At 39.1% G+C, this 14,884-nt stretch overlaps 1 protein-coding gene across 1 annotated transcript; it reads right to left on the reverse strand.

The window, feature by feature from the left end:
• Positions 1-511: 511 nt before the first annotated feature.
• Positions 512-14,423, reverse strand: LOC130922205 (killer cell lectin-like receptor subfamily E member 1). Its single transcript, XM_057846817.1, has 7 exons — positions 14,403-14,423; positions 12,481-12,543; positions 12,382-12,409; positions 11,943-12,028; positions 7,590-7,721; positions 889-982; positions 512-797 (listed from the first exon to the last, which is right to left on the reverse strand). The coding sequence occupies exons 2-7, from the start codon at positions 12,541-12,543 to the stop codon at positions 622-624; spliced, it is 579 nt and encodes a 192-aa protein (XP_057702800.1). The 5' UTR covers positions 14,403-14,423; the 3' UTR covers positions 512-621.
• Between the last annotated feature and the right edge of the window lie 461 nt (positions 14,424-14,884).

Below are 14,884 nucleotides of genomic sequence, written 5' to 3' on the forward strand. Positions count from 1 at the left end.
TGTAGGGATTAATTGTAGTTCATCTTTCCTGGGAGCCTTTGCCATCGGTAGCATCACGCAAGAGCGATCCTGAATGGTTACCTTTGATGGAAATATTACTGACATCGTTGTTGCTGCTATGTTAGCTGTGGGTAGTCTTCTGTTGCCTACGTCACACTTCCGGGTTTGCGAAGGGACCATTAACGGAGTGCAAAAAAAATAAAAAAAATGCAAATTATCCTTACAATTACGTGTTGATAATGTCATGGTTGTTTTGACGAACTTGTCCCAAGTTTATATTCATAAAATTACACCAAAATCCGGAAAGGTCTTCAGTTGCCCTTTAAAACCCACCTCTGATAGCAATAGACATTCAATTCATTTGGACAGAGAGGTTTGTCTTGTATTCAAATTTAATAGAGTTGTGCTCAAAACCTCACAATCAGAAACCATTAACACACAAGACAAAACCATGAAAATAAAGTTTAAATCCATGACAAGGTTCATTTTTTTTTTTTTTTTAAATACATTTGTCAGTCGAAAACAGTGTCTGCAACTAAAAAGCTCTCTAATAAAATACTGTGCTGCAAAAAGTACATGTTCTCTGCGTGGAGTTGAGGAATTGAGACAATACCAAGACAATCAAACTAACAAACTGGTGATATCAAAGGCGGGAGAACCGGGGCCACCAATGCCAATCGGAGCGATTCCGACAGGAGAGGTGTCGTTTGTCTCCAGTCTGCAAATTGAGAAACAGTCGAACACATTTCTGGAACAAACGTAGGGCAGTGGCCTGCTGCAATTGGCGACTTCCCAACCTGTTAAAAACACACAAAAATGGTAAATTTTAACATGTTTTGTCAAGGTTAGCTTGCACACCCAGTCCAAATGAACAATGTTATTTTTTACCAGTTGCCCGAGTTAATACACAGCCGTCCACGGTTGCGTTACTTATTTGGGTGTTGGCAAATGTTGTGTCCGACTCGTCAGTCCAAACTGAGTTCTGGAACATGAGCAAAACGTTAGCATTAAAGATGTGCCGATCGATCGGGTCGGATCACGTCATTTTCAGAGTATGGGAATCGGCAAAAAAATATCGGACATGCCTTTTTTTAATATAAATATTTTATATTGTTTTCTAATTGTATTTAACGTTACAGACAAAATGTCTTACACTAACCAATAGATAGCGCTAAAAGGCAGCGTATAATGAGTAGAGAGTTTTGACAGCCTTTGGAGCCATTTTTTATATGTTTAAAGCCTTACAATACCTCTCTCACAATTAAAAATAACGTGGGAGGCAACGTGGGGAAGAATGGTAGTAGCTGATCATTTTCTTAACACCCAACTCAGAGAAGATATATCAATTGGTGCCCCTATGCACAGTCATGGTTGCACTTCCCATCATGCATTTGGGCAGAAGTTAAATGGCTGCAGTATCATTTACTGAAAGCTCAACAAATACACTAAATGGCGATATTTAGTCACAATATACAAGGTCACATTTATCCTTTAAGAATTACAACTCTTTCTATCCGTGGATCCCTCTCACAGAAAGAATGTTAATAATGTAAATGCCATCTTGAGGATTTATTGTCATAATAAACAAATACAGTACTTATGTACTGTATGTTAAATGTATATATTCGTTCGAGTTTTATTCATTTTTTTCTTAACGCATTGCCAAAATGTATATGATTGGGAAAAATTATTGGGAATGATTGGAATGGAATCGGGAGATTAAAAAAAAGCAATCGGATCGGGAAATATCGGGATCGGCAGATACTCAAACTAAAACGATCGGGATCGGATCGGGAGCAAAAAAAAAATGATCGGAACAACCCTAGTTAGCATTCTGTTTTATTAGAAAAGAGCAGAGGCACATTATATTTACTTGAGTACCATAATTTTTGCACTATAAGGCGCACCTGACGATAAGCCGCCACCCACCAAATTTGACACGAAAAAGGCATTTGTTCATAGATAAGCCGCACTGGAATGTAAGCCGCAGCTGTCCTCACCGCATTATGCGATTTTTCCACCAAAAGATATAAACCGGTAACACTTTATTTGACAGCGGCACAGGCGGTTTTTGCTATGGGCAATGTGGGCGACCGCCCAGGGCGCAATCTATTTGGGGGCGCACAAGCGCCCTCGAGAAAAAAAAAAAAAAAAATCCGCTAGTTTCTAGGCTAGTACCGCTCAGTTCCACGTCAAGTTAGTAGAGGGGCTCTAGGGCGCCCCTTACTACAATGTCAACTACTGCTGAGAGTCGTGTGTGTCAGAGGATAAGGCAGTAGGAGACGGGAGGGGGATCAGCTTCTCACAACTGCAGAATGAGTGAGAAGGATGAGTTTCAATCACTCTCAGAGGATAAGCAAGGAGGGAGAGGATGCCGGCCCCATACCCTGTACAGCTTTTCACAGGACACCTCATTATTCATATGACTACTTAAAGAAATTGTGATTTTTTCCAAGAAAGTCCATTAATGGGTCTATCATATTCATCGTTCAATACTCTATAAGAAAAATATAACATATATGCATCTAAAATAATCCTAAACGATATTATTAGCAATTTTAATACTCCTTTTAGCAAGGTTACTTGGGTATGCGGTATGCCGCTGCGTACGTTCCCATAGCGACCAGTCCTGTTATTGTCCTACGTCAAAAGCGCTGCATATTCTGAGAACGAGAATAGGCGTAAGCGTAAGGTGCGCATTTTGAGCAGAGGACGGCCACTCCACCTGTTAGGATTAATCTGTGCGTCCATGAACGAATGTAAGTATTTCCTCTTCTACTACTTCTACTTCTACTGCACAAATATGTATGTGTGTCACGTGACTCAGAGTGAGTGGGCGGCGATCGGGCCATTTTTTAATTGGCAAAATGAAAAGTTATCCGTCTGGAAATAAAAAAAGAAAGAAAAAAAAGCAGAAGAGGAGAAAAGGAAGCAAGACAGCGGTGAGTGTACTATGTTACTGTAGTTTTATGTCCTAATGTAGTCGAAGCACTGCAGACTAGTAGTAGTAAACCAATTAACTGCCTTAACTTCTTGTAACTACCTTGTTAGCGTTTGCTAACAGCATTGCAGCATGCTAGCGTTTCTTCATACATAAAGATGTTACCTAGAACATTAAATCAGTGTTTAGAATCACCATACACACTGATCAGCCAGACTGATAAGATGTTACATGATTCACTTCTGTGCCAGAATGTTATCCTTATTAAGTAAAAGCAATATAACTTACCAGCTAGTCAGTAGAATACGGTACGTGTAAAGGTATGTGTACTAAGCACAATAATAATAATAATAATCTGAAGTACATTTTGTTTATTAAGGCAAATGTGTGTAAATAATTAAGGATAGTGTGAAGTGAATAAATAATGCAATGGGGGGGGGGGGGGGGGGGGGCACTTTGAGTGTCCAAAAAAGTTCTCTATGAGAGCGAGGCTTTATTAGACTTTTATTAAATATGCTATTGCTACAAGTCCAACTGTCCCCCTTACTTGCACATGCTCAAAGGGCCCCATGTTGCCTGTTGCCTAGGGCCCCCGGGGACCCTTGCTACGCCTCTGGGCGGGGATAGACTATTTTAATAAAATAATGTAAAAAAACGTAACACATTCTTGTGTTTGATGTCGGGGGGGGGGGGGGGGGTAGTTTGGATGTCGGTGGGGGGGGCGCTGATGGGGTGGTTCGCCCAGGGCGCGAAAGTAGTCTGTCATAAGACCAAATGAACCACCATCATTGCTTCAAAAAGCTTCCTTTGGCCATCACTGCTCCCTTGGGGGAGACAGTCAACCTCTGCTGTCAACAATGTTGTCGTCCAACAGGGCTGTCAAAATTATCGCGTTAACGGGCAGTAATTATTTTTTCAAATTAATCACGTTAAAATATTTGACGCCATTAACGCACATGCCCCGCTCAAACAGATTAAAATGACAGCACAGCCCGCTTGTTACTTGTGTTTTTTGGAGTTTTGTCACCCTCTGCTGGCGCTTAGGTGCAACTGATTTTATTGGCTTCAGCACCCACGAGCATTGTGTAATTATGGACATCAACAATGGCGGGCTACTAGTTAATTTTTGGATTGAAAATTTTACAAATTTTATTAAAACGAAAACATTAAGAGGGGTTTTAATATAAAATTTCTATAACTTGTACTAACATTTATCTTTTAAGAACTACAAGTCTTTTTATCCATGGATCGCTTTAACAGAATGTTAATAATGTTAATGCCATCTTGTTGATTTATTGTTATAATAAACAAATACAGTGCTTATGTACAGTATGTTGAATATATATATCCGTCTTATCTTTCCATTCCAACAATAATTTACGGAAAAATATGGCATATTTTATAGATGGTTTGAATTGCGATTAATTACGATTAATTAATTTTTAAGCTGTAATTAACTCGATTGAAAAATTTAATCAATTAAAAATTTTAATTGTTTGACAGCCCAAGTAAATAATCAAATTTCGTGTTCAGTGCTAATTATTTCTTCAGTTACTGTTCCAGTTCTTTCATTCATTGCTAGTTATGGTATTTGGTAACACTTTATTTGACAGTAGCGTCATAAGACTGTCATAAACCCAATGAACCGCTATGAAGCTTTGAACCAATTGGCTGTGAAGCTTCATCGCGTTAAGAAGCTTTATTTGGCCATCACTGCTCCCTTGGGAGAGACAGTCAACCTCTGCTGCCACCTGCTGTCAACACTATCATCGTCCAACATGCCTCCTAGCATGAATTGCAGCGCTACAGATGTAAATAACAATCAAAATTCATGTTCTGTGCTAATTATTTCTTCAGTTACTGTTCCAGTTGTTTCATTGATTGCTAATTATGGTATTTGGTAACACCTGATTTGACAGTAGTGTCATGAGACTGTCAGAAGACCAAATGAACCACCATGAAGCTTTGAACCAATTGGCTGCAAAGCTTCATTGCTTCAAAAAGCTTCATTTGGCCATCACTGCTCCCTTGGGGGAGACAGTCAACCTCTGCTGTCAACACTGTTGTTGTCCAACATGCCTCCTAGCATGCATTGCAGCGCTATAGATGTAAATAACAATCAAAATTCGTGTTCGGTGCTAATTATTTCTTCAGTTACTGTTCCAGTTGTTTCATTGATTGCTAGTTATGGTATTTGGTAACACCAAATTAACCACAACGAAGCTTTGAACCAATTGCCTGTGAAGCTTCATTGGTTCAAGAAGCTACATTTGGCCATCACTGCTCCCTTGGGGGAGACAGTCAACCTCTACTGCCACCTCCTGTCAACACTGTTGTCATCCAACATGCCTCCTAGCATGCATATTAGCGCTACATAGTAAATAACAATCAAACTTCATGTTCTGTGCTAATTATTTCTTTAGCCACTGTTCCAGTTGTTTCATTAATTGCTAGTTATGATATTTGGTAACATTTTTTTTTTTTGACATTAGTGCCATAAGACTGTCATAAGACCATCATAATTATGAAATGATACCGCCATGAGCATTAATGAATGCTTATAACAGATGTCATTGTGTGTCATCCAGCAAATGATCTCACTTTTGAATAGATGGTAAAAGATCCGAGCTTTGGACATCTGTCGTAAGCATTCATTAATGCCTACGATAGTGTCATATCATATTTATGACAGTCTTATAGCAGTCTTATGACACTGCTGTCAAATAAATTGTTCACTATTAACCTAAATAAATCAACAAATAAGCCGCACTGGACTACAAACCGCAAGATTCAAAATGAGGGGAAGAAAAGTAGCGACTTATAGTCTGAAAATTACGGTAACTTATTGAGTAAAATGTACTTCAAAACAGTAGTTTTTAACCTTGCTAAAGCTACCGAACTCTTCAGAATTAAACAATACATAAAGTGATTTTGTTCAAATTCAAAACTGATATAGCTTAGCTAGCAAGCTAATATCTAAGCGAACCCTCATTCAAATTTGTTCCTTTGAAAGTTTTTTTGTGTGTTTTTTTTTTTTAAATGAATAGGTTAAAATTTGATGTTTCATGTTTTTATCTTGACAGGTATACAAATGCCTGAAGCCATTTCATCAGACGTGGCCGTATCTTTGAAATTTTTGCTCAATTTTGGAGGAAAAATTCTAAAACTGTATTGTTCAACATTAAGTCTGCATCACATATCATTTTCATGGCATAAAATGTGACGCAAATATTTTTGACACTTTTAACACAAATCAATAAGGGAAGAGTATCGTTTCTCATATTTACTGTTTGACTCTTTGTATTACTCTAACACACCCAAAATAAAATAAGTAGCATTTATATCATAGTTTAAGAAAAACAAGCTGAATGTATTTTATAGTATGAACAGTTGGACTCCAAATGATTATAATTTGCAGCGCGAAGACAACGGGCAGATAAGGGCAGAACAGATACAGTACGCCTTCTGACCACGGAAGCCCAACGAGTGCGTCATGCGGCTGACTGAGCAAGATTGATGCTGACAAGCAGGTGATCGGCAAGACATCTACGAGCCCACGTCTGTACCACCAAATCCGCAATAAGCTCTTCTGGACAGTCCAAAACAAATGGTGGGACGTCTTGTCTTGCCACAAGGAACATCGGATACGGAGACCGAGAAGTGAACACTCTGCACCACGTTGCGCTGAGGATGGCAAAATCCTTAACGCTCGTTGCCCTGACAACAGCAACTCCCGAATTCTCCTGTCCAATCCAGAAACAGACAATAATCCTAAACAACGCCCAAACACACCCTACTTCCGGACCAACGCCCACCTCACCAGAGCCTTTAAATGACTGATTGTTTAACTCATCGTTGTCATTTTTCTCGGGAATCTTTTGTTGACTTGTGATATGGTACCCTGGATCCAGTTTGCCTCTTCGCCTAGGTCTCTCTGTGATGTACGATTGCTGCCGACTTGGAATAAATTGTCATCTTGTGTTTCGAAGCCTTTTTCTAGCTTTTGAAATGGAGTCAGTACAAGGGGTTAAGACTAAGGTTAATGTACGGAGTTTGGCCTTTTGGTCGAGTTGTCCTGGTTCCGCCCGCACGGGTCGTTGGAATTGCGCTAGCGCCGTTCTGGCTGTTCGGCTGGCGTGATTCCGGCTAAAAGGTCAGATTCCTTCAATGCCAGCGCTATCCACTTTGCCCGTAGGTCTGTTGTACTTCCTCATACCCATTGGGAGGCAACGTTCCACAGACCAAACCTGTTTCTCCTCTTTTCAGATATCGGAATAGGAGGTGAACATCTATTTGAGTAATGTTATTGAAGTACAGTACTATTATTCGAGCCAAATTTTTGGCTACTCTACCCGACTCTGGAAAAGAGTGTAAAGTTTGTAAATAGCGCGGCCATACAGTATGTCCGGATTTGAAAATGCACTTGAACGCAACATGCTCCAATGTGATTGCGAGTGCTTGCTGCATTGAGAGCAAATACAGGTACGCAACGCATTTATATCGGAAAGCGTTGTTACCTTAACATTTGATATGGTGTCAACCTGCAGTCATTTTCCATTGTGGCATTATTGTTGTGTTTTAAACATTATCTCTTGGATTCACCTGTTACAATTCTAAAGTTCTACTGAGAACATTATCAATTTTTCACCGTGTTATTTATGGACAGTCCAATCCAGGCTTGGTTTACATCAGGGGCCTCGACAATGAGCGCGTTGACCACTCCGCGTTCCAGTTCCCGCCGAATGGACACCAAATTCGAATTGAAACTCTTGCATTTGTTCTAATTGGACAAACAACATAACATTTAAACCATAAATTAATTTTAAAGTCTTTACAAGCTGCATTACTTCCTCATGAAAACCTAACTCACACTCCCATAAAATGATGTGCATAATGTAGTACTGTTCAGAATACTTCCAACCTTTTAATGTGTTAATTATTTCAAGCTTAATTTGAAACTATGCCATTATTTTTTCATCAGTTTTTAAAATAAAATAAAATAGGATGAAAAAAATAAACATAAAACATAAAAATAAACAAAATTAAAAAATAAAGTACTGTAAAATTAAATTAAATACAACATTATACAATACAATACAATAGTCATTTTTGCATTGTCACTGTTGCTCCTATTATCGTGGATTCTTGTTTGTCAACCTGTTTATTTATTTCATCACCAACACTCTACCTCCTTCACAATTGTGTACCGTCGAATGTTTTTAATTGCGTACTTTAAAAAAAAAATTTTTTTTTAAAGATAATTCTATTGTATGTTTTTTATTAATGACGTTCATTGTGTGATGCACTAGAAGGGAGTTGCTACTTTTAATCCCATTGTACTATGTATCATGACAAATAAAGTCTATTCTGTTTATTATCATTGTACAAGTACAACGAGATTTGGCCTCCATTTGTCCTTTACCTCTTTGAGTAGAATTTTAATGTGTTCACATTTTTATCTGCTGTCAAACTACCTGCGTTTTAGACATGAAGTATTGGTGCCATTGCCAATGCCATGTGATCTGATCTTTGTCAAAATCACACTGATGATAAAACAGTGTCTACTTTAACTAAAACTACCCAAACATTTACAGGTTTTCATATTTTAATGAGGATAGTATGCAAACAATGACAGAAGGGGGAAATAATTAAGTGAACCATCACATTTAATATTTTGTGTGGGTGGTTTTCGTTAAAGCAGACACTGTTTTTACATCTGTGTGATTTTGACAAAGATCAGATCACATTTCATGGTGATTTTAGGCAAAAATGTGAGAAATTCCAAAAGGTACAGATACTTTTTCATACCACTGTATTTTAATACAGGTGATATGGCAGTTATTTTTGACTGATTGCCATTGTTAGCTAGTTTGCGGAGGCTTTAACTATTAGCATTGTGATAAAACCATAGGCAGAGTTTGACTTTTGTGGGAGGCGGGGAAATACATGTTGATGACCCCGAAACGCAGTGTCAGCAATAAAATTAACTTACAACAAAACAAAACAAAACCAAAAAAAACTGAATTTTTAGTTTCCTATGTTTTGGAAGGAAGTAGCAAGAATGTTTTTTCTTTCTCTAAATTAGACGAGAATAGGGGTGGGAATAAATAAATTTTCTTCTTCCCATTCCTTTCCAGGCATGTTGTTGATGTTGCTTAATTTGTTTTGCTGCTGTTTTCTTTGTTATGAGTTGTATATATTTGCTGCCTCGACAAGGAGAGTCATGCCTGAAATAAACGAATGACTATGACAGTTATCAGGCCGGCCGACTCTACCAACAGTGGGGCAAATAAGTATTTAGTTAACCACCAATTGTGCAAGTTCTCCCACTTGAAAAGATTAGAGAGGCCTGTAATTGTCAACATGGGTAAACCTCAACCATGAGAGACCACGAGAGACAGAATGTGGGGGAAAAAAAAACAAAAAAATCACATTGTTTGATTTTTAAAGAATTTATTTCCAAATTGGAGTGGGAAATAAGTATTTGGTCACCTACAAACAAGCAAGATTTCTGGCTGTCAAAGAGGTCTAACTTCTTCTAACGAGGCTCCACTTGTTATCTGTATTAATGGCACCTGTTTTAACTCATTATTGGTATAAGATGAATTAGCGGCATGGAAAATGAATGAATGAAAGACACCTGTCCATAATCTCAGTCAGTCACACTCCAAACTCCACTATGGTCAAGATCAAAGAGCTGTCAAAGGACACCAGAGACAAAATTGTAGACCTGCGCCAGGCTGGAAAGACTGAATATGCAATAGGTAAAATGCTTGGTGTAAAGAAATCAACTGCAATTATTAGAAAATGGAAGACATACAAGACCACTGATAAGCTCGCTTGATCTGGGGCTCCATGCAAGATCTCACACCGTGGCGTCAAAATGATAACAAGAACGGTGAGCAAAAATCCCAGAACCACACGGGGGGACCTACAGAGAGCTGGGACCACAGTAACAAAGGCTACTATCAGTAACACAATGTGCCACCAGGGACTCAAATCCTGCACTGCCAGACGTGTCCCCCTGTTGAAGAAAGTACACGTCCAGGCCTGTCTGCAGTTCGCTAGAGAGCATTTGTATGATCCAGAAGTGGACTGGGAGAATGTGTTATGATCAGATGAAACCAATATAGAACTTATTGGTAGAAACACAGGTTCTCGTGTTTGGAGGAGAAAGACTACTGAATTGCATCCGAAGAACGCCATACCCACTGTGAAGCATTGGGGTGGAAGCATCATGCTTTGGGGCTGTTTTTCTGCAATTATGTCCTCACGTCACACATGAGACCAATTTTCACATTTGGAGTACATTAAATAGGCACTTTTTTGCTTCCATTCTTTTTTTTTAAAACTCTTGCTGTGCTTCTTATTGAATAATGGGTATTTTGGACAATTATTTTATTGTTTTGAATGTACTTAAAAATGAATGAAAGCGGTTGGCTGTGGAAGTTTTTTTTTTTTTTTTTCTACACAAATGTGCAGGTGTGGACGCAATTATTTCCCCCCGACGTATTAGGGCAGAATCCTCGTTTAAAAAAATAAAATAAAATAAATTTAAAAAACTTGCTACGTGTGGACATGGCCTTAGAAAATGAAAGACATACAAGACCACTGATAATCTCCCTCGATCTGGGGCTTCATGCAAGATCTCACCCCATGGCATCAAAATGATAACAAAAACAGGGAGCAAAAATCCCAGAACCACACGGGGGGACCTAGTGAAGGACCTACAGAGAGCTGGGACCACAGTAACAAAGGCTACTATCAGTAAAACAATGCGTCGCCGGGGACTCAAATCCTGCACTGCCAGACGTGTCCCCCTGCTGAAGCCAGGACAAGTCCAGGCCCGTCTGCGGTTCGCTAGAGAGCATTTGCATGATCAAGAAGAGGACTGGGAGAATGTGTTATGGCCAGATGAAACCAAAATAGAACTTTTCGGTAGAAACACAGGTTCCTCTGTTTGGAGGAGAAAGAATACTGAATTGCCTCCGAAGAACACCATACCCACTGTGAAGCATGGGGGTGGAAACATCATGCTTTGGGGCGTTTTTCTGCAAAGGGACCAGGACGACTGATCTGTGTAAAGGAAAGAATGAATGGGGCCATGTATCGAGAGATTTTGAGTGAAATTCTCCTTCCATCAACAAGGGCTTTGAAGATGAGACGTGGCTGGGTTTTTCAGCATGACAATGATCCCAAACACACAGCCAGGGCAACAAAGGAGTGGCTTCGTAAGAAGCATTTCAAGGTCCTGGAGTGGCCTAGCCAGTCTCCAGATCTCAACCCCATAGAAAATCTGTGGAGGGAGTTGAAAGTCCGTGTTGCCCAAAGACAGCCCCAAAACATCACTGCTCTAGAGGAGATCTGCATGGAGGAATGGGCCAAAATACCAACAACAGTGTGTGAAAAGCTTGTGAAGAGTTACAGAAAACGTTTGGCCTCCGTTATTGCCAACAAAGGGGACATAACAAAGTATTGAGATGAACTTTTGGTATTGACCAAATACTTATTTCCCAACATGATTTGCAAATAGATTCTTCAAAAATCAAACAATGTGATTTTCTGTGTTTTTTCTCCACATTCTGTCTCTCATGGTTGAGGTTTACCCATGTTGACAATTCCAGGCCTCTCTAATATTTTCAAATGGGAGCACTTGCACAATTAGTGGTTGACTAAATACTTATTTGCCCCACTGTAGATACTGGGTACATTGACGCCCGACTCACTTGAGCTTATTAAATCATTTGATTTAATCTGAAGAGTCCTCTAAAATAGACTCATTGGATTTGATAAGAGTATAATATTGTTTTAGTAGTACAGTACTGTAAGGTCCCAGTTCACTCATGCATTGACATTGACATCAAATCTATTTGAACTGGGATGGCTACATTGAGCGATCATGTTTCGTGTAGCGCTGTCAATGGCAGCCAATGAGTTAAGTACTTCGAACAGTGCATTGTAGCATCTCGCGTTACAAAAACTGTTCTGATTTCATCCATACCTGAGCTTGAGCAAAGGACAGAGCTTGATTTTGTAAGGTGAAACAGCGATTTTTCACCTGAATCCAACCAGGAGGGCACAGCTGATCTGTAACCATAAAAAAAAAAAAAAAATCATGATAATAAATCGCCCTCTAATCATCTAAGGAGTGCCGCAAGGTAATGTTATTAGCCGACTTCTAGTCCTGATTTAAAGACGTCTGTTTAGATTTTTTTTTTTTTTAATTCAGCCCTAAAAGCCAGTTTAATGTAGGAACGTGAAATTTGGTGAACTTGCCAAACATGAGTAGATCCACAAAAATGCCTCAAAAAGCCATGCTTGAAAAGACAATGTAAGTCTGACTTGTAACTGCTCGAGGGTCATGTTTAAATACTTGTGATAGAAAAACCTATTGTGATGATAATTATTCAAGTAAGCATGATTAAGTCATAGGTACGTACGTGCGAATGATGGTCCACTCTGAGCACACTATAATAAGGAAAAACATCAGATCAGATGTAGCACCTGTTGTTGTTAAAGTTTAAATTATTTGGACTTACCGCTCCACTGAACAGTTGGCTGATTCCACAAATGAAGAGCGACAAGCCGAGCGCAAACGCCATCTGAGGAGTGACATACAAAAGACGGCAGTCTGATTTACAATTACAATAAGCATCTTAGCTGGGAGATAAAAAAAGTGGTGCCATTACCTTTGGAGTGGATGTAATGAATAGAATGAGGAAAAAGACTCATTTTAAATGTTGGCCTCGATGTCACGTGTCTCGCGAGGGCGAGTTCCTTCACGGAAACTCAAAAGTCATCCAAGAAATGTCGCAATAGTTGATAATTTGACAACAATGTTTTAATGAACATATGGAAAATAAACCGTTAAACCACACTTCCATGCGCTGGATGGGGATTGGGTGCAAAGGTGGTGGGTGGAAATCCCACAAATAATTGCTGCCAATCCTCCTACTTCAAATGAATTGTACCTGGAATCCCTAAATCATTATTCATCATCTATCATATATTGATTTTGGCTTATTCTACAAATGAGGAGAACCAAGCTGAGAGCAATTGCCATCTGTACGGTTCACACAGTAGGTGCGGTTTACAATCAAACAAGCAAGTGAAACTTTGCGGTGGTGAGGCGGATGTGATCTCCTTTTAGGAAAGCTATAATGTCACCGGACCTGTTCTGCTATGAGGAAAACAAAGTCAATGCCCAAAAAAGCATCTTCCTTGTCAACAACGTTTTAGTGGTAATTGTGGCTCTAAAAAATATAAAGTAAAAGGTTCCCTTTTAAAATTATTATTAGTTTACGTACTACTACTCAGCCACTGCAAAGGCAGTGTTCTATTTCACCTACAGTGTGTGTTGGAGTTTTTGTATTGGAAATAAAAGCGCTCGTGTGTTACCGTATTTGCCCGAATATAAGACGACCCCCTCTTTTTCAAAACTCAAGTTTGAAAAATGTCTTTTTGAACACCAAATTAATTTTTATACAGAAAATAATTACAGTACATCTGAAACAAAAGATTATAACAATATAATTTAGAGAAAAAGCGTGTTATTTTGCCTCATTCAAATCTTAATATCTGAACATTTAAATATGTAAACTAAAGTGCAATCACATTCATAAATGAATAGCTGCTGGTTTTTTAAATGTAAATAAACCAATCTATTGTGATAAAACAACAAAATTGCAATAACTGCATTAACTATCAAAGTGAAGTCTAACTGTAACTGTAGTCTTGAAACATTGCAATAAAATCATTCAAACTGTTTAAACTAGTAGCTGAGATCTGTCATGACAGAACATCGCTTCAATTATATCTGGCGCCATCTAGCGTCGTGAATGGGGAGCGTAGCTAAGATATGTCACGACAGAACATTGCTTCAATGTTATCTGGCGTCATCTAGCGTCGTGAATGAATATAATGTCTAGACCGCGCATATATGACGACCGCTTCTTTTTCAATCTTATTTCCATGCAAAAAAACACCGTCTTATATTCGGGCCAATACGGTATAATGTGAATCCCAGGCAGCTCGATGGCGCAATGACACACAAATACATTTGAAAACAAAAGGTCCAGTAAACCTCGGTTTAACACCCACTTTTAACAACACTCAATTACCGCAATTTCTGGACTATAAAGCGCACCTAATTATAAGCAGCACCGGCCAAATTTCACAGAATTTTAGAAATAAATCCACATTGTGACGGAGCGGTTCCGTCACTGATGGCATGCGCACGCACGCATGCACACACGTACGCACATACACAATAGGCAGCAGCTGCGCTCACGCACATGGCGCTCGTTTTGTATTACTCATGCCGTTGTTTGGACAATCGAGACACTTTTCTCTTCCTAATATTCTCTCACAAGGGTGCACAGTCGTCGCTCTACACATTGTTAAATAAATCCATTTCACATACAATCAAACAATCCATTCACTCTGATCATTTATCACTTACCGGCAAGGAGGAAGTGAGGAGAGCCAAACAGGTGTGACGGTTTCGGGACCCTTAAATGGGAAAAGTTCCTGCGTAATTTGGGAGCGGGTGGGCTTGAGGGGAGGAGCTATTAGCATAAAAAGAGGCATTTTCTGCAGGTAGAGGAAAACGTGAGGTGGGTTTGTCCATGCCAGAGCAAAAAGGTAGTTTTGTCTGGGTGTAATCCCACTTTTGCTTCTTGTGTTTGTATGTTTGGATGTTGCTGTGGAAATCTACTCATATTTTTTGTAAATAGTATTATCTTCCTTTTTTAGTGATTTTGACTTTTTGCTGTAAAAAGTTATATATTTTTTCTTTTTTGTATATAATCCAATGGTGCCCTTTGTTTTTGCTGGGGTTCGAACCTATTAAAAAGTCACAACACCTGTATTCTCCTGTAGCCAGAAGAACCCCGCGACACACATATACAGTGGGGCAAATAAGTATTTAGTCAACCACCAATT

Source organism: Corythoichthys intestinalis, chromosome 9, assembly GCF_030265065.1.
Source record: "Corythoichthys intestinalis isolate RoL2023-P3 chromosome 9, ASM3026506v1, whole genome shotgun sequence".
Lineage (NCBI taxonomy): Eukaryota > Metazoa > Chordata > Actinopteri > Syngnathiformes > Syngnathidae > Corythoichthys > Corythoichthys intestinalis.